General features: G+C 46.6%; 2 protein-coding genes across 4 annotated transcripts in view; one reads left to right on the top strand and one right to left on the bottom strand.

Annotated features, from left to right (window-relative positions):
• GPSM1 (G protein signaling modulator 1) overlaps window positions 1-20233 on the bottom strand; it is a 214140-nt gene that overhangs the window by 161185 nt on the left and 32722 nt on the right. The gene's annotated exons all lie outside the window — the stretch shown is intronic.
• CCDC187 (coiled-coil domain containing 187) overlaps window positions 6130-20233 on the top strand; it is a 71392-nt gene continuing 57288 nt past the window's right edge. For 2 of the 3 annotated variants that reach the window (XM_075120502.1, XM_075120504.1), the window contains exons 1-8: window positions 6130-6168; window positions 6683-7058; window positions 7875-7918; window positions 8879-8972; window positions 11391-11460; window positions 12279-12907; window positions 14946-15065; window positions 16969-17067. In XM_075120502.1, the coding sequence (XP_074976603.1) occupies window positions 6965-7058; window positions 7875-7918; window positions 8879-8972; window positions 11391-11460; window positions 12279-12907; window positions 14946-15065; window positions 16969-17067 (1150 nt within the window). In that variant the 5' untranslated portion in view covers window positions 6130-6168; window positions 6683-6964. Of the gene's footprint in view, window positions 6169-6682; window positions 7059-7874; window positions 7919-8878; window positions 8973-11390; window positions 11461-12278; window positions 12908-14945; window positions 15066-16968; window positions 17068-20233 lie in introns of those variants that run through there. The other variant, XM_075120503.1, reaches the window with a different exon arrangement.

Raw genomic sequence — 20233 nt, forward strand, 5'->3', positions numbered from 1 at the left:
CTATAGCCAGTTACCATGGATACTACATTCTCTCCCCCACGTTCGATGTAACACCATAGGCAGTTAGTCCCTGGGTCTTCCAGTTAAGATTCTGTTCACATATTCCCTTATTGATAGGAAAAAAACAAACAAGCAGTCCATGAATAGCTAATTTCTACCTCATCTCTCCACTGCTGTTGCAATAACTGAATTGCAGTTATTTTTTTTTTTAGTATATATAAATGATACTTTGTCCTTTCCCATATTTGATTTGGCATTCAACATAAAATCTGGAGGGTTAAAGGTCTGTTTCCCTCTTGATGTACATGATTCTTATCATTGTAGAGCACCAAGCAGAAAATACAGGCTTCTATTTACAGGCATTCCCAAATGAAGTCAGTGCAAACAGAAAGCCACATAAGACTTTCATTTGATGGCAGCATTCCTATTCATTTCAGTGGGTCCTTGCATAGACCCAGGGCTGGACAGTGGTAGCCTAAAAATCTTTTCAGCTTTGCCTTAAACAACAAGCAACTATCACCTCTGCATTTGCAGGATTCACCGCACAGCACTTAGCTCAGGGAATGCTTAGGGGATACGGCACTGAAATAAGTAGGACTCTGAACTTGACATTTCGCAGGATCAAGCCCAAATTTCAGGTCATTAAATGGCATGCCCCCTGCCCCTACTGAGCTCAAGTGGAGTTCTGCCATTGATTTCCTGGGTGCAGGATCAGGCCCTTGGTTGTCAGGGTTCAGAGTGGCACACTTCATTGTTAGTCAGCTCTCTTCTCCTGCCATATGTTTATCGCAAAATTCATGTCACATCCAGTTTGCAATTAAAGCCTGGATCTGTGCTTTGATTGGTGGCTAACTAGGAGCTGCTGTGAAAAAAGGGCTTCTGGTGTAAATTGCTTCGCCAAACACTCCAGCACAACAAACAAGGAGCATTTATTTATTCCTTTGCCTGCACATATTTCCCCTAAGCGAGAAGCTCCCAAAACTAAGCGCTCAGGACAACAGACCAACCGAAAGGAGAGAGTGGAGAGTTTTATCCATATGCAGTAGCCTGAAGCAGCAAGAGCTGCAAGTTTCATATTCTGTCGCCATCTCTGCTTACAATCCCTGGAATTTATCGCTAGAACTATGCAAATCAGCTGCTTCGGCTCACACAGGCCTAGGACAACTTTCCCCTTTTGTTCACGTACATGCACATCTCCTGAATTTGGCCACGTACTGTGGGTTATTGGTTTCATTTCCCAATCAGTGGCAACGTGCTCTGAGAGAAGACAAAGACAGAGCCAACCTTGCAGTTTGAACAAACTCAGATAAACCCTCCAAACTCAGGAGACACTGCCTCACAAATATTTAGCCGTAATGCAACCCAAAGATCATGGAGTTATAGAAATACTATAGGAACGCCTAGGTCAATGCTTTATTGTGCTAACCCCGCACACACACAAAGTACGGGCCAGGGACACTCCATGCCACGATGAGCTTATAGTCTAAATAGAGAAGACAGATAAAGGAAGGATAACCCTCCTCATTTCAGAGATGAGGAACTAAGGCACAGAGAGATTAAGTGACTAGCCCAAGGTCTCACAGGGAGTCTGTGGCAGAGCTGGGGCTAGAACCCAGATCTCCCGAGTCCAGCCCTTCCTCTCAGACCTTCACATTCTGCAGGAAGGAAAGGACTACACAGGCACTGACCGAAATGGTAGCTAGTAAGAGCTGCTGAATTGCTTATTTGGATCAGAGAACGGCAACATTCATTTTGTGGGCTAATGCCATTGAGTGTGGTATCCTGCGAATCTCTCAGCAGGTCCATAGCTGCAAAAAACTTGCAGTGATCTTCCTTGGAAGGCCTTAAAATGGCTATTCTCTGCTTTATGGCCCACATACCCCGCATCCCACCCGACACTCCAGGCCAGCAGCATTGAAATCAATAGGGGCTGCATTGACTGTTAGGGGGGGAATTTGGGTTTTGATGGCTGGTGCAGCATAGTTCTGGATGATCTAATGCACAATGGGCCAAATTCTGCCCTGGATGACCTGTGAGCAACGCCTATTGAAGTCAGTGAGGCAAATTCTCTTCTGCATCATGTTGGTGCAGACCTAAAGTGCCTTCACTTGAATGGCTGTGCTTCTGCATGGCAGAGCAGAATCTGGCTCACCGACTTGGGCCTTACGTGCATGCTATTACAGGCAGGATTTGGCCCAGTGTCAGGTGTCACTTCCTCACATCTTGACAGATTTGTGGTCTAACACTCTGCTGTGTGTAGCACAACACTCTGGGCAAGTGGCCAATCCCTTGGCTTTCCTCTGCACAGCCAGTCTGCTGAGGCTTTGCAGTGCCAAGAGAGATGGGAGCCAAATTTGACACCTGTCCAACCCTAGCACCTTCAGTAGGATTGTGCGGGAGCAGCTGAAGGCACAGCATGGCATGACATGTGTATCCGGGGCTGCCGTTGTGAGCAACGGCTTGAGGTGCAACTGAACAGAAGACGACGGCGGGGGAACATGAGCCTTTCCCCTCCCTCTTGTAAGATTTCCAAGATTTGGATGTTTTCAACCAAAGTCCTATTTCAACCACAAGGTTTCCCACTGCTGGTTCCTTCTCCCTTCCCAGTGCTCAGACCCATTATTACAAGGGCTTTCTGTGAATTACAAGATTGAATTTAAGACTCTTATCATTTACATGCCCTGCGTGGCTGTGGTTCCATTCTTGGCACAGCTTTGCATTCTTAGCACTGGAGAATCTTAATCAGGCCAAAATTTGGGTTTGGAGCCACTTGAAAAGGGGACTTTTGCTGCTGTGATCTGCAGCTTGGGAATTCCTAGCTGGGTTAGGCTCCAAACCCAAAATAGTTGAAACATTTGAGCCAAGGCTAAGAAGATGTTTACTAGATTGGGGGCAGGGTTGATACTCGCTTTTCAAACCAACTTTTGTACAGACCAAAGGAATCCATGCACATGAAAGGAGGTTGTTTGTGTCAGTATCTCTCCCTACGCTGTATGGACTTTCCAATAATACTGAGTTCTACAGAGTTGGCACGGCCCTTTAAACACATCTGACAGCACTTTCCAACAGGGGAAAAAAACACAGAGGAAATAAAACAGAGGCAAGAATCAGGCTCAATGTAAATCTAAAGCTGAAGAAAGAGTACCTCAGCCTGCCCTGGAAAGCAGTCACTGTGGGACAAAGAACGGGATACGAAGCGTTTTATCTGCAGGTCACTCATTGAATTCCACCCCAAAATGGCAGATGTTGATCGTCATTACTGCAGTTGGGTCAGAAGTTTTCCACCCATATTTGGTTGGTTATAGAAATCAATTCACTTCTGTTATATTTGCACCGCTTTGTGTTTGCTTCCCATGTGTGTTTGAGCCAATGGATTTATTGGCTGGAAGACCCATGGAAACAGCACGTGTCTTAACCTATATTAGAGGGTATTTGTGGGAAGCAAATTTCAAATTCACAAATGCAAGCATTCCACAGGAAACCAGAGTCTAAAAATCATCCAATCAAGAAACAGAAACATTGCCAGATGATCTGAGTCCAATCATCCCAGATTGGAATCAAGCTCCCCTGTCAATTTGTTGGAACCATCTGTTGTGTCTTGTCACACTCAGAATGTAAAATCTTCTGAGCGGGGACCATGTGTGTACAGCGTCTAGCACAACGGGGACTGGAGCCTGTAAGTGCTACACTGTGATACACATCATTAAGAGCCATCATCAAAACTAAAACACACAGCTCAGATTTCAACTACTCTCAAGAAACTGCTGGCTAGACGTCTGCAGATCCAAGAATTAGACATGGAAAGAACCGAATAACGTCAAACAAATTAACCTCAGAAAAATCTGAAGCTGTCACTTGTGGACAGTTTGCAGACAGAAAGAGAATGAACTCAGCTCAGCAGATGAGTTATTCACTGTGAAGTGTTTATACCTCTCTAGTCAGAACCATCTGAGGCGCTGTGAAATGAGTGGCTGCATCTCAGTCCAATGCCTGGGAATCTCTATTGCAAACCAGTCACAACCAATGGCCGGTCCCCCATCGTGACAGTCTCAGAGGACAGGCAGAAGTGAACTGTCCTCTCTTCAGAGCAGAGGGGATACACGCTGGGGGGGTAGTGGCAGTGCAAGGGGGTACAATTAGTGCCCATTTAGTACCTGGCCTGTGGCTAGCTAGAGAACTCTATTCTCCTGTGTTCTCCTGGCACATTCATCAATCCAGGAGGAAGGCATTGGAAAGGGATGTTCTCTACAACTTTCCCTGCTCCTTCATCCATGCATGCATCTGGGTAGAGTTCCTCTGGGCGATGCCCACTGATTTCCTCATCTCTTTCTTAGGGCAAGGGGCATTTTCCAGGGTTGTCTGTTCAGTGTCTCCCTGGGATTTCTTGTTTTAACCCTTTGACCTGCACGCCCCATCCCTATGTTCCATTTATTGTCCCCTGTAATCACTTACATTCTGGGTTCTGTAGCCACTCGCTCATCTGAGGGAGCAGGCCTTTTACTGTTCTGGGGGACTCCCCCCTCCCGCTTCCCAGGATTCAGGTAGGTCAGTGCCTTTCCTGAGCACTGAATTTGCACCATCGTAATAAAATGAGCAAAAATGGTGTGTGTAGGGATGGAGCATTACACCAAGGGAATGAGTTAAGAGCTCTCAGTTACAGGTTCTTAAATCTGGGACTAGACAATCCAAATCCAGCCAGCAACCTAGATCTCACAGTGAAGACTGAAGACCTCATCAGCCCCTAAACTGCTCTCTTACCTTTCTTTCTGCAGGCGGAGTGCGCCATCTGCTGTTTGCCAAACAATGGCTGTTCCCTCCCTTTGGTCTGAAATGCCAGAGAGATTTTAAAAGATAGATCAGACAATCCCCCAAAAGTGTTCCAACACCAGGTGCCAGGCCTCCCGGAAATCATGGCATTGGCTTAAAATCACGATAAATAAATTTGGGAGTCTCTTTGCCTACTAATTTCTGTGTTTTGAGGGTGCAGTCATGGCTCAGTAGCCATTTGGGCTAGAAACGGACTTTTTGTCCCCTACATAAAAGCTGGGATTCTTACTCCATATTTCTCCAGGAGCTGGGGATTTACGTTAGACATCAAAAGGCTCAGCAGTGCCAACGCTCCTGGTTTGTTGGGACAAACCCTCTCATTCTTGTCACCGAGGAAGGGATCAGAGTTGAGACAGGCCCATAAAAAGAAGCAAAGGAGACGGCTTGATTTGAGATGGGGACTCGTTCCATTACAGCAAGGATTTCTGGGGGCACATGGCTCATCCTAGCTGGTGCTTGGGCAAACTCCTCCAGGCTGAGTGTGAGCCCGCCCCCAGTGCAGTATTCTCTGCCAGTCTGAAAGCTCCAGGCCTTCTGCCCATCTTGGGCCCTGAACTCCTGATTACCACACATTAGTGAATCATGGACACATAGGGCTGGAAGGGATCTTGAGAAGTCATCAAGTCCAGCCCCCTGCGCTGAGGCAGGGCCAAGTAAACCTAGACCATCCCTGACAGGGGTTTGTCCAGCCTGATCCTAAAAACCTCCAGTGATGAGGATTCTAGGTCTCACCAGTGCCGAGGGACAGTTACCGCCAATGTCTTACATGCAACCCTCCTGCTAGTACACCCCAGAATGACATCAGACTTTTCTGCATCTGCATCACATTGACGACTCATATTCAGTTTGTGATTCACTATCACCCCCAGATCCTTCTCAGACGTACTATCACCTCGCCAGCCATTCCATTTTGTAGTTGTGTGTAGATTGTTCCTTCCTAAGTGGTGTAGTGGGCAGTGGGCAGGGGCTGGGCGCTCACCAGCAGGGTGCCAGTCTTTGTGGGTGGATAACGACTTCTAAAGAAAAGCCCTTGGCACCCTGCCACATATTTGCAAGCTGAGATGTGCTTTCAGGCTGCTCTGTAGTCAATGAATAGCTTTGCTGTTTGTTCTCTTGTAGTCCCCTAGCAGCCTTGCATTGTGCTGTCACTTCTGGCCACCCACCAAAGAGAGTTCAAACAAAGTGTGTGCACTGGGATCCTGCTGCTCTGTCTCTCCCGCCCCTTGTGGCGCCCACACAGGAGGGGCCAGGGGCGGGACTTGGATTTCATTTGTCAAGTTTACCTTTCCTTTCAGCTTTACACATCAAGTGGCTGGCTGGATGAAGGCAGAATGGCAGCAGGTTAGCTCGGCAGCTGGGGGACAGGCAGGGGAGGAGCAGCTAGAAAAGAGATGACTCAGAGGCTTTTCGGGGGCTTTTTCTCCCAAGCCCACTGGGAGTGGGGTGCTGGGGTTAATCAGTCTGGAGAGATGAACAATCTCTAAAGTGCTTCTGTGAATGGCTGGAGAGAAATGGTGCATTTGGGATGTAATCTTGGCACAGCTCCTGGGCAAAGAACCACAAAGATCCCACTGGCCATGGAGCTGTTAAAAGCATGAATGATGTTACTATAGGCAAGTAAGGTACCAGACTGGTTAACTGGGGACTGGTTGGGTAGATCTGAGGAGGGGAATTAAGTCCCTTAGTGTCACTGCTTTGGAATGGTGGCATAATCTAGTGACTAAAGGAAGTAAGTGGGACACCTAGTTTCTAATGCATCCGATGAAGTGAGCTGTAGCTCACAAAAGCTTATGCTCAAATAAATTGGTTAGTCTCTAAGGTGCCACAAGTACTCCTTTTCTTTTTGTGAATACAGACTAACACGGCTGTTACTCTGAAACCTGACCATCCATGGTATCCGGAGTCATTTACCCTCTGTACCCCACCTGTGAAATGGGGACACTTGCATCCCTCATGAGGCATTGAGAAGATTAATGAAAATAGTCATTTGCAAACACCGCAGAGGTCTTCAATGTGCTCTTTAAATACTAAGTGTCGTTACTGATGATCAGCATTTGTAAACAAGGGAAAACTGTTAAACATATCCAAAGCATAGAAGTGTGTTCAATTGTCACCAATGAGTAGCACATTCTTGTGAATGTTCCAGAGGTGGACGCCAGCTAATCAAACTTGCAGCATGGCTTTAAAAGTGGACTGCAGAGTTGCAGCTGAAGAATCAACCCCGCTAGCAGGTAATTGGCTTACACATTTCCAGTGCCTGTATAGTAACAGTGAAAGATAGGTCTATTTTTATTTTAAACCAAAGATTTTTACTTAAAAGAAGCCTGTGGTGTGTAGTTACCATCACTAAATATTTACAAGATGAAGACAGAGATTGGGTGACAAAAATAGAATCACTTTTTATAAATCCTTCTTACCGTTTCACCCTCTCTGTCGGGGTTGTGTCTTCATTGCAAAAGATAGGTGTGTTTTTATACTGAGATCACTAGGATTTTACACTGGGATAGTGGAGTCAAGGCACTGAAGTTTTTACCTTGATGTAACTAGCCAAGGTCAGCCCCAAGCGTGCGTGTGGTTGGGAGGGAAGGGGTTGAATATTGACCTTACTTCAACACAGGTTTTTTAAAATTGATGTACTTTTTTGATAAGCAGATGCTGGGCCTGATCTTGCAAAACTGCTTTCACACAGGTAGCCCAATGGGCATCAAAGTTAAGTTCAATCCAACAGGAATAAGGGTGGCAAACCCAGCTCAGTTTTTACGCAGCCAAAATTCCCCATGGACGTGGGTGGAAGTTTTGCTGAGGAAGCATTTCGCAAGCTGGCCCAGTGAGCATCAGCTCAGCAGAACTAAAACATATTAAAAAAAAAAAAAAGACAACCCAGCAGCTACCATTATCCTATATGCACCAAGGGCACAATTCAGCGATTCAAGAATTCTACAGATGCAACAGTCAGTCTTAAACTGTACTTGAGGGGAGAGTAGCTCTTTCACGGACAGGTATTCCTGTGTGCTGTTGCATCATTGGTATCTTTATTCTTTCCCCAGACGTGGCCTTGGCGTGGAAGAGTCTTCACAAAGCCAAAGAAGTGGTAAGTGAGGTTTGTAGAACTCTGACTCTTAAGGAAAGCGCCTCTGGTTACACGAAGTTTTGCCTGAATGATGGCTGAAATCCTGACCCTACTGACTTCACCCTATATCTCCAGCTCTGTCCTCTTTTGCTATTATGGCAATAATCAGAGGCGACATGTGGGGGAGAGTGGGTGCATACATATGGGTCACGTGCCTCCCCCAGAATTGCTGCTTGGCTTCCCTGAGCACGCTCAGTAACATCTACTGAAGCCACTTCCCTCACTCTGCCCCCCCACTATCGGCAGGTACAGGTCATCTGCTAGGGTTGCCAATTTTGGTTGGACGCATTCCTAGAGGTTTCATTACACGACATACTCTTTGATTAAAGATTAATCTTTAATTCCTGGAGACTCCAGGGCAATCCTGGAGGGTTGGCAACCTGACTCGTCTCTGGCGATAGTGAAGCATGATATTAATAGGGTAGGCCCAGATCCTGCATGCACTTCTGCATATGTTTAACTCTAGTGCCATTGACTTCTGAGACTACTCTCACCTGAGTAAAGTTACACACACAGATAAGTGTTTGCAGGATCACTGGTATCACGTCTGCCGTAGGGCTATTCCTGATTCACACAAGCTGGATCAGAACTGGGTTTAGCATTATACCCAGATGTAGAGACACTTTCCTTAACCTGTGTATTAGATAATTTTAACATTGGCTTTAATACATTTTTAAAAATCTATTAGGCCTACCAGCGTAGATAATGGAGAGAGTTGTTTGTCGTCTCTTATCTTTCCAGTCAACTGCATTCCTTCCAACTGTAGAAAATACCAAAGGTAACATGCCTAGACATGCCAGTGTTTACGCACAGAGTAGCCGGGAGGAAAAGATTAATCAGAGAAGCAACATATACCAGCAAAAGGCAACCAGAGAAATATATCCTATGTCCCTTTTGAAAGGGAAATTTGCCTTTTTACAGTTACAGAGGATTGAAAACAAATTTGACCACGAAGATTGGAATTATGCCAAAGATCAGAAAGCCAGGAAAAAGCTACCATGTGAAAGGAGACCCGGTGAGTTCTGATTTACTGGAGAAACAATGCTGGGATTGATTGGTTGATTGTCTGCAGTAGAGAGGGGAAAACAAAGGGGAAAGCTACACAGCACTTAATGAGAAAGAACTAACTGGCGGGGGGCTGTAACTAAGGAGGTGAAATCCTAGTGGATGTAAGGTATAGGGAATCTGTGGAGGTAATGCACAGGCGGGCAGCATGGTGTTAATCTCAAACAGCAATATCAAGATAAAAACTACTCATGACTCGTCTCCATTAGGATTTTAGAGCTGGACAGTTATCTCTGTGTCAATACACACTTTTATTGCAGCAAAGAGCCTTTAAAATCATTCTCTAAAAGCCAAAAGAGGCTAAGAAAGGAAGCAGGGAGTTTCACCAGATCACTGATAAAAACGGAAAGTGACAAGAACTCAGTTTGTTGGTTTTCTTTTCACATTCACAACTGTGAGTTTATTGGCAGGAAAACATTGAAGCTGCTTTCAGAGTAACAGACGTGTTAGTCTGTATTCACAAAAAGAAAAGGAGTACTTGTGGCACCTTAGAGACTAACCAATTTATTTGAGCATAAGCTTTCGTGAGCTACAGCTCACTTCATCGGATGCATCAAATAAATGATGCTCAAATAAATTGAAGCTGCTGACTCTCTTGTATTTAGGGGTGCTATTTCTTCCCAAAGCACCAGGGCACTGCACCATTCTCAAGGTAACAGCTTAATTCCTAGGCTCTTGTCTTGTTTATGGGAAAAGCAAGAGAGACATATGGAGCCGATCTGTTCCAAGGGAATGGATACTTTGCCTTGCTGACTGCTTTTGAAGAGGAATCGCCTTTCTTTCCCAACAAGAGTTACCATTAGACAGGGTAAATGAGGATTCAGATTCAGTCCTGGGGTTTAACGGACACCAAGGTTCTCAGACTTTCCAATCACTGGCTGCAGCATTAAAGCCCAGAAGTTCACTGAACACAGTGTGACAGCAATAGAGGGCAAGATGCACGCTCCATTGAAACAAGCGGAACAGTCCTCCTCCCTAAGGCCCAGATTCTGCATTTGGATCTACGACGTCATACCCTACTCACACAGAGCGCTGCTGATGTCAATGGGCTTCACATGGACCCCTCTGCGCTGATCTAGGGGACTGAGAAAGATCACAAAGAAAGGCTTAGTCGGGATGGGAGAGGAGGGTGAACTAGGGGCACAAACGTTCCCTACAAACAGCAGATTATATATCCGAGTCAAAACCCAGTGAACCCAATGGGCACCTTTCCGTACAGTCCAGTGAGCTCATTCTCAGGCTCTGTGTTGCTTGGGGCTGGGGAACGCTTTTGAGTGTATTAGCTGCCCGCCTTTGCATAGCCCTAGACCAGAGCCCTGCCCAGCTGCCACACAGGTGCAGAGGTGACCCCAGAAATCTTTCCCACAGTACACACCATTAATCCCTGTACAGCCATCCCTGCTGCAGCCGCTGGCCCCAGGGCCTTGCCCGCCAAGTCCGTCCCATGCTCAGATCCTGCCTTCGAGCTCGGCCTGCCCAGGTGCTGTGTCACTCCCCATTCATCAGAGGGGACGTAGCCTGCTGGAAGCGGGCCAAGGCCCAGCAGGCCCCCAGGGGGAGCCCTGAAGCAGGAACTGGTCCCGCTGCAGTGGCTTGGAGCAGAAGCACCAGCCACTTCACTGCCCAGTGTGTTCGCTTAGATTTGGCCCTGCAGCCCCTCTGTCGTGATGGCAGGAGCCTGAGTGGGCAGTGGGGTGGCCAAGGCTGCTCCTCCTTGCTGCTGCCAGTGCTACACACTGTGTGTAAGGTGCACACCGCTGCAGAGCCACGGCGCAGGCGCTGTAAAAGGAGGAGACTGTGTGCGCTCTGTGGAGCCCTTTTAGTTTCCTGTGTGTACAGCGCCTAGCACAGTGAGGCTCTGCTCTGTGAACGGGGTCTCTAGGCACTACCATGGTACAAACAATGAGCAGTGATGCATGCTCTCCCACTCCCACCCCACTGCGCCCACCATCTATTTCAGGGGTTCACCATTTCACCCTCATTTTGTGGCAGTTGCTCCTGGAAGCCTAGAAAGAGTTGACACCACACACACTAAGTGCTACCAACACAAACAAAAGTTCTGAGTAGTGCAGGAGAGAGATTGAGGCCATTATTTGCTGAAACACCAAAGAGCAAACTGACTTGTGCAAACCCAGAAACAGCCCTGTCCAGAACCACAAAGGCTGGGCCAAGTCAAGACTGGCCCATTCCAGAGATTTGTTACAGTGTACTATTTCTCACAGATTAAACTGTACTGGTGTGTTTAAAGGGCCAGATCTGGTCTCCACAGACCTCCCACTAAAGCCTATTGTGCTCTCTTCAGCCAAACTTAAATATTAATTCAAGAAAAACTTCAGACTCTCACTGATTTGGTTGTGTTGTGCTATAGACAGTAACAGAGGCCAAGAGGAAACCGTTTCAAATGAAATCAAGACTGGGGAGAGCTGTCTATCCTGCAGGTAAATTACACCCAATATCTGCTTCTCAGGCTGGGAGTGGCTAATTAGTACAGATTTTGAAAGTGCTTTTAGGTCCTTGGATGCAGACACCCATAAAGAGCAAAAGTCTCTTAAACTCAAAACTTTGTGGTTTTTTTTAAAAGAACTAAAGCTCCTAAATTGTTTCTCCCTAGGAAATCTCACCAGCAAGGCCAGTGGTATGCTGAGCCAGCGTGCGGATTTACTAGTTAATCTTCCTGATGAGCCTACCTGAATAATTTAACCAGAGTTTATAATAACCCCACCCTTCCTCTGCCTTTTTTTTTTTTTTGGTAGATTCTCCCACTGCTCCTTGCTTTCTTTAATTTGCAAATATTGAACTTAGCGATAGATATGGCTCCTTGCAGTAGAAGGCAGTAGTGCATAACTGTTCAGTGTGTCAGAGACCCAACACTGCTCATGGGTAACAGGGAAATTCCCCTTTTTCTCAAGTGGTAGGGATTTGTGCACTGGATTAGGAGGACTGGGTATTCTCGCCGTTGTCACTATGAAGCGAGTGAGTGTTGCCAAGAGGTCAGAGCAGTGATCGCTGGGATTCTAATGCTGGCTCTGCCACAAAACTTGCTGTGTGATCTTGGGCAAGTCCTGATCTGCTGTGCCTCAGTTTCCCCCTCTGTTATATGGATAAATGAGGATTGTTGTGCGGCTCTGAGATCCTCCACCAGAGGCGGGTGATAGAAACTCAAATTAGCATTGAAGTAAGAAACGTAATTAGCCGTTTGATCATTCAATTCCCCAGAGTTCAGTGCATTCAGGCTCTTTTTCTTCTCTCAAAACAGGGGAAATTGTGCAAGTGTTTCTCCTGCTTGGCCAGAGAGCCAGTCCTTTGAGAGCCAGGCTGTGAGGAATGGATCAGCCAGAACGATGCATCTGCCTTGCAGCAGGGAGCCAACCTCTGCAACATGCAGCCCCGGCAGAACGGAAGCCCAAGACGGCAGAGCTGAAACTGGCATTCAATCTACTCCAGAGACTCTGAGCGTACTGACAAGCAGGGGCAGTTTTAGTGACCAGATAAACACAGGCAAGACGAGCCCCACAGAACAGGTGGAGGGAGCTCACTGCTCCCCACAGCATCTGCCCTCTTCCCCGGAGGACAGCAAGCAAGCCGCCCCCTGTGCAGTCTGGAGCCACGCTCCCATGCGCCCGCCAGCCACGCCCGTCACGTGCTCCCTTTCTCCCTGCAATAGTCCCATTGCTCAGAAGCAGCAGGGACTGAGGAGACGATCACCCGACAACAAACTAGAGCGGCTCAGAGAGAGAATTCGGGAGCAGACGCAGCGGCACCAACGTCTGGTTCAGGAAGAGAAGCCGCCCAGTGCCAGCTACGCCGGGGAACTGCTGCATCTAGGGCCCCTGAAGAGGAAGGTTCGCAAAGTGACCTTTGCTCCTCCAGCCCCAGTTTACAGAGGTCAGTGCCAGTCTGGTGCCGACTGAGCGCTGCCGGAGAAGAGGCCGGGGCTGTGCAGAGCGGCAGCCTGCAAGGCCCAGCACCTGCTAGGACAGAAGCTCCCCGCTTCCCAGCGCTGGGAATGAGGGTGGGGCCCGTGATGCCAGACTTTAGAACAGGGATGGTGACCAAAAAGGTCAATTTGTGGTGGCGTTTTATATTGTCGTTGCTTTTTCTCTCTCCCCTTGAGCCCTGCACTTTTGGACTCTTGGTAACGAAGGTTTACAGACCTTACACGCATAGGGATCCAAGAAATGGACTCAGGAGCAATGACACATTAGTGCTATCTGCATGTGGTCAGGAGAACTACATAGTTAACCCCCTGGCTTCCACATCATCCCATCCGGTCCACATCACACCTTCATGTACTCCATTTTATATACCTTCCTTCCCCTTCTCCCCGCCCCCACTCTCCATCTGAAATCGGCCATCTGCCCATTAATCCACCTGGGAGCTTTGCTTTCCAACATGCCCAAGCCTCTATGTAGCTTTGCATAGTCAGGACTTAAATCAAGAACCTGCCACAAAAATGTTTCCTACTTTCCCCCACAAATACAGAATCCTCCTTCCACCAGCTTCACACACTGTGTCAGTGGAGGGCCACCATTGACTCATTGGCCCTTCGGTTTCAGAGCTTTGCTCGCAGGTAGACATACGAGAACTTGCTTAGGTAGTTGCCTCTTTTGGGTGGCCTAGGGGATAGAGTATTGGAAAGGGACTCAGGAGAGCTGGATTCTATTCCTGGGTGACTGCTTTGCTAGGTGACCTGGAACAAGTCACTTCCCTGCCCCTCAGTTTCCCTGTCTGTAAAATGGGAATAATGATACTGACTTCCCGTGTGAAGTGTTTTAAGATCTATGGATGATGAGTGCTAGACATGAGCTAGGTGTTACTAAGAAATAATAGAGGAAGGGTCAGTCCATTTTATTGTTCTTTTGACTTGTCAGTCTGGAGGATCCACTCTGCCTTCCCTGCGAATGATATCAATCTTTGTCAGATAAAAACCATGGCAAGAGACTCCTGCCGTGCATGAGAATTGGCAGCACAGCAGTGTGGAGGGGGCATCACAAAGGAGTTAAAACAGGAGCTGTGCGGTTCAGAATGCACCACTGAGGATTTAACAGCTTGTTCAGCGGAACTAGAATGGTTCTGAAAGCAAATTTTAGCCACAAAGCCGGGTACAAGGAAGCCTAACTTGGCCTTAGAGGATTGTACACCGTTAATTGTCACTCTGCTTTGGAGTGATTTAAGAGGTCAAAGGTTTCTGCAAGTGAATGACGGCCCAGACTCAGCAGCAAGGATGTTTGTGTGTTTAGATTAGCCTGGCTGCTGTTTCAGATGATGGGGAATATTAAGGTTACATCAGAATATAGAAGACAGGCTGAAACACTAAGCATGTCAACCAGTCTTATTCATACACTAATACTTTCCAACTGCTAATGGAACCCAACAATTAATTCAGTTAGTGCACAGAGATAATTGAACAATCATAGGATTTAGAGCCCCAGCCCCATTGACAGTCACTGGTGTTCCCCGAGAGCTTTCCCCAGAAATAGCTGTTTACATCGTGATGCTGTTCAGTGGCCTGCATGAAGTGAAATGCTGGGTCTCCGTCCAGTTCCCTGTAGACAGGTATCAGCATCACAAAAACCAAGCCCTGCAACTGACACCAATTGCCCTCTCTGTGGGGAACCTAATCTGTACAGGGGCCAAGCTCTGGATCTTTACTGAGCCTGCATTAAACAGAATTTAAACCAGTCCAGACTGATACTGTTTAAAACACAGTTTGATCACTCATTGTTGACAAGACCAAGCGAGATTGAAACTAAGTTGTGAAACCACGTTGCCTTGCCACCCCAGGACAAGGTCAGATATGAGCTGGAATTGGTTTTGATAAGTATGTGTCTGCTTTTAACAACTGCATGAACACATCATTACCAGCCAACAGCCCTTGTGTGTCTCACTGTGGAGTGACTCCTTTAATTTTCCATTCCTTTAGGTTTTAGTGCTGTGAAACTGAAGGTTGCTCATTCTTCTGCGGATGAAGAGACTGGACTATCAGAATTTGAAGATGTGGCCACCACCAGACAAACCAGGGATTATAAAAACAAGAGTCCAGGTTAGTGCGGCTAGTAACACGGGGACTATTTGCTAATGGGGATTTTGCATGCATGAGATATCAGTTCTGCAAATGAAAATTTGGGCTGAATATCCAAAGAACCTTTCCACTAGTCAGAGATAATACTCTTTGCAAAGAAAGTGGTGGAATTCTCCTTTCTTGGGTCATTTAAAATTAGAGCAACTGAAGAAGAGAGGAAGGATGGTTCAGTGGTTAGGGTGCCAGCTTGGAGCTCAGATGATGTGGGCTCAATTCTCTGCTCTATCAGAGATTCCTGTGTGACCTTGGACAAGTCACTTAGGGTGGGTCTACACTTAAAACGCTGCAGCGTAGTGCTTTAGTGAAAATGTTACTATACTGAAGGGAGAACTTCTCCCGTTGGCGTAGTTAATCCACGAGAGATGATAGCTCTGTCGATGGGAGCAGTTGTCCCGCTGACATAGCACTGTCTACACCGGGGGTTAAGTCGGTATAACTGCATTGGTCAGGGGGTGGATTTTTCAGTGTAGACCTGGCTTTAGTCGCTCCATGCCTCAGTTTCCCATCTGTACAATGGGGACAATAGCACAGCCCTACCTCACAGGGGTGTTGCGAGGATAAATACATAGAACACTGAGGTGTTCACTCTAGTCATGGGGGTTGTGGTTGCGTGTGCTCACCCATGGAGCGCCCCCTTGCAGCAGTGTGGGGTATTGCCGCTATCTTCCATGGTTTCCTGCCTGCCGTCAACTCCAGGTCTTCTGTGGTGCAGCCCTGTGACCAAGTTACAAAGTTCAAACCCCTTCTGGGGTCACCCAAACAAGTCCAAATGAATCTGGATAATTTTTCTGCCCCCTTGAGCTACTGAAGTCCTCTCCTTGTACTTGCAAAATCAGTATCTCAGGGCTTCCCTGGCTGGAGCCTACCCTGCCCCTGTAGTGCACTGCCTCCATTATCTTTCTCTGTCCCCTAGCCTTGGGCTCCTTGCAGCTAGAGAAACCTGTCTCCTCTGCAGTCTCTCCCCTCGCAACTGAGTTCCTTCAGTCTACTTATTGTGGCTTAGTTCTGCCCGGTAGCCAATCGGCTACTCACCTCCCGAGGTGCAGAGCATGACTAATTGGGTGTATTCACTAGCCTTGCAGGTTAGGGGGTTAAGCCTCATCACAGGGATCATATAAGTACCTAAGGTAGATAGATAGAGCAAAAGAAATCCTGGGGGCAGAGGCCCCAGCCATGGCCAGGGTGACCTTAGTTCCACCTCTAGAATTCTATGAAAACAGAGTCATGGCTATGGCAGTGAGCGATTGGGTTCCTGCACGATCACATGGACCCAGGGCTATGCAGAAGACGTAGGTTTAGATCAGAGATCTTTCTTTTGTCCTCTGGTCTGGCAGCATGCTCAGAAGCAGGGGGTGCTTTCACCACTAAAGAGGCCTCTCTAGCCAATTAAAGACAGTCATGAATAAGTTCCAAAGGGCTGGTCCTTGCCCAAAAGCAGGATGGCAGCAACATGTGGCCTCAAGAAGAGGGAAAATGAAAGTGAAGTGATGCTAAAAAATGCCTGGGGGGTGGGGGTGGGAGGGGAAGATCAGTGGACAGTGATCAGTGGACCCCTTTTCTTCAGGGTGAATTGGATCGGGCTCCATCTTGCTTTCAATGTTGCAGCTCGGTACTGCATTAAGTCTGAACCATTCTTCTACAAAGCATGGCACAATAAAAGAGTGAAAGCCCACTCGTTGTCTTTACAACCTAGGAATGCAGCTGGCAATGAAAAGACAGCTTGTGGAAACCTGCCACTGATTTGACTGTCTAAAGCCTATCTATGTTAATTTTACAGTGTTTGGTATATCAGCAAAAGGGGTCATGTTTGCAGTTTGATTGCATTTCTAAGCTCAGTCTTTTCTGTCTTTTCCGACGGGTCAAGACCAAAGAGACAGACGCATGACAAGCAGACATGAAAGGCACAAGCAAGAACAGAGTTCATCCAAGTCTTCTGTCCCGGAGAAAACATTGAAAGAGAAAGGTAAAGAGGCAAATGATTTAGGCTGAGACAATGACAGGGATTAAAAGGGGGGGGGGGAATGGACAAAGGTGCTTAAGAAAATGTCCAGTTGGCAAAATCTCATGTTGTTTATTTATACTGTACATTATACATATGAACTCCTGGGAACCACAGTCAAGGATCATGGTCCATTGGGCAAGGCACTCTGCAGAAAAGTAACAAAGGCAGTGACATACTGGAACTGGTGGCCAAAATAGTTAAATAAGGGCAGGGGTGAAAATTTGATGTCGGGGGGAGGATGAGATAACAGTAGTAGCATAAATTGGCAGAAAAGCAGAAGCTCAGTTTCAGTGGTCTGTTGATAGGAAAGCCGTGTGGTCTATCAGATAGACTGAACTCAGGACTGAGCTACTGGGGTAAAAGTAAAAGATTAGGAGCAGTTATAGTCATTTGAAATCCCCTGGGGTGTTTTGCAGGGATATTGGTTACACCCATGGCCCAATTACGACACAGATGGACTTTTGGGTAAGCAGAATGGAGTTTTCTCTGGTTTCAGTGGGGTATGGTCTGAGTTACTTTCTCTTCTAAACTGTTGTGTTGCCACACTATTAAAACAGCTGACCGGCTACACCCCAGAAGTGGCTCTATTTAAGTGAGGCGTGACATTCTGTCAGGCCTGGTCTACACTTATCAATTAGATTGACCTATTTACAGTGCTCAGAGCTGTGAAAAATTTCACACCCAGAGCGCCGTAGTTAGGTTGACCTAACCCCCAGGGTAAATGTGGGTAGGTCGATGGAAGAATTCTTCGGTTGACCTAGCTACTGCCTTGGTGTGATTGATCAACTATAGCAGCAGAAAAACCCCTTCCGTCGATGTAGGAAACATCTGCACTCTGGTGCTAACGTGGCATAGCTGCCGTCCCACTGCAGCCTGGACACCCTCACAACGGTATTTAGAGGTTTAGCTGCAAAGTGCTTTCAGATCTGTATGCACAAGCTGCTGTAGATGTTCAAAGTATTATGACCGTAATAAATATAGGTTGGACTTTCCAAAGGCACCTGGGGAGGCCGAGCAGTACATTTTCTTATGCTCCATTGACAATCCTTGCCATAGGACGATCCTTGCCATTTTTAGTAATTCTTTGCATCCAAAGGGATTTCTGAGTCTTACTTCATTAGGGCTTGTAAAGTATTTGGTGTTCCTTAAATCAAAGGAAGTGCCAAGGACCATCACCCCTATTTTACAGGCTGGGAAACTGAAGTACAGAGAAAGTGGATGATTTATCCACGGTCTTGCCGCAAGTCAGTGTTAGAAGTGGGAGTTTTAACAACTAGACCACACCCTCTCCTCACCTCTATTTCTAAGTACAGCATTTTATTGTTGAAATCAAGCCACTTTGCCCATTTAATGCCACCATTTTGGTTTGGAAACCGCTGCATTCAAAGTCATAGCACTTGGTGGTCGTACTGCTGAAAAGGATCGGGGGGGGGGGGGGCAGTGGACCACAAACGGAGGATGAGTTCTCAGTGTGATGCAGCTGCAAAAAAAGGCCAATAGGATTCTGGGTATATTCACAGGTAGTGTTTGTCAGACACAGGAGGTAACTGTCCCACGCTACTCAGCACTGGTGAGGCCCCAGCTGAAATAGTGTGTCCAGTTCTGGGCATAACAATTTAGGAAGAATGGGAAGAAATTGGAAAAAGAGTCCCGAGGAGAGCAACAAAAACGATCAAAGATTTAGAAAACCTGACCTGTGGGGAAAGGTTAACAAAACTGGGCATTTTTAGTCTGGAGAAAAGACAACTGAGGGGCAACCTGAGAACAGTCTCCCGATATGTTCTATACGCTATAAAGAGGACAGGGACCAATTGTTCTCCGTGTCCACCGAAGGCAGGAGCCAGAAGTAATGGGCTCAATCTGCAGCAAAGGAGGGCTAGGTTACATAGAACTAGAAGGGTAGGTAAACTCTGGAATAAGTTTCCAAGGGACGCCCCATCATTGCAAGCATTCAAAACAAGTTGAACAAAGCCCTGTCTGGGATGGTTTAGGGTTACTTGGTCCTGCCACAGTGCAAGGGGCTGGACTTGCGGACTTCTGGAGGTCCCTTCCAGCCCCACATTTCTAGGATTCTATGAAACTTTGCAGGAAACAAGCAAGGGATACTCGATGTGCAGATTATTTAAAGCAGGGGTATTTAACACCATCAAGAGTATAAGGTATGTGACTTCAGAAAAAAGCAAAAGGATCCCTCATCTAACACTATGCAGATGAGGTTATGAATGTAGTAGAGTGGTGCATTCTGTTACCAAAGTGCTATTTAAAATGCATGAAATACAAAATAATTTTCTTCTCCCTCCATTTTTTGTTTTAATGGATTGCTTGAAAAATGGCTTGATCTTCCTCAGAGACTGGGTCATAATAAGACCATGCTATATGAAACATTCATCATTGTAACTGCCAGTGTCAGGATGTCTTTATTGGCCATTAGTTTCTGTCAGTGAAGAAGCCAGGCCAGGGCTAAGAAGAGATGAATGAGGGGTCAGGGGTCAGAGGCAAAGTACTTGGGAATTTGATGAATTTTAAATTTGCTGTAGTTAACAAAAAGTTAAGTCGCAACGGCTATAAAATATTCATCTGTTCATAGAAAGCAAAAAATAATTGCAGAATATTTAAATTAAGATGGTTTCCTTCTGGGCAGGCACCTTCATCAGGGATTCAATCTGTTCTCAGATTTTGACATAAGTTTTTGTAGTTAATAAAAATTGTGCCGATTAAACAAAATAAAGATTTAATTGAAATTAGACATCGCTGGGGGAGGGAAAAGGGCTTAGAGCCTGTCAAGGTTCCTCCCCCACTCTGAACTCTAGGGTACAGATGTGGGGACCTGCATGAAAACCTTCTAAGCTTACTTTTACCAGCTTAGGTTAAAACTTCCCCAAGGTACAAATTAATTTTATCCTTTGTCCTTGGAATATCCACTTCCACCACCAAACTCTAACTGGGTTTACTGGGAAACGTAGTTTGGACACGTCTTTCCCTCCAAAATCCTCCCAACCCTTGCACCCCACTTCCTGGGAAGGGGTTTGGTAAAAATCCTCACCAATTTGCATAGGTGACCACAGACCCAAACCCTTGGATCTGAACAATGAAAAAGCATTCAGTTTTCTTACAAGAAGACTTTTAA

The sequence above is a fragment of the Caretta caretta genome, chromosome 16 (genome assembly GCF_965140235.1).
Source record: "Caretta caretta isolate rCarCar2 chromosome 16, rCarCar1.hap1, whole genome shotgun sequence".
Taxonomy (NCBI): Eukaryota; Metazoa; Chordata; order Testudines; family Cheloniidae; genus Caretta; species Caretta caretta.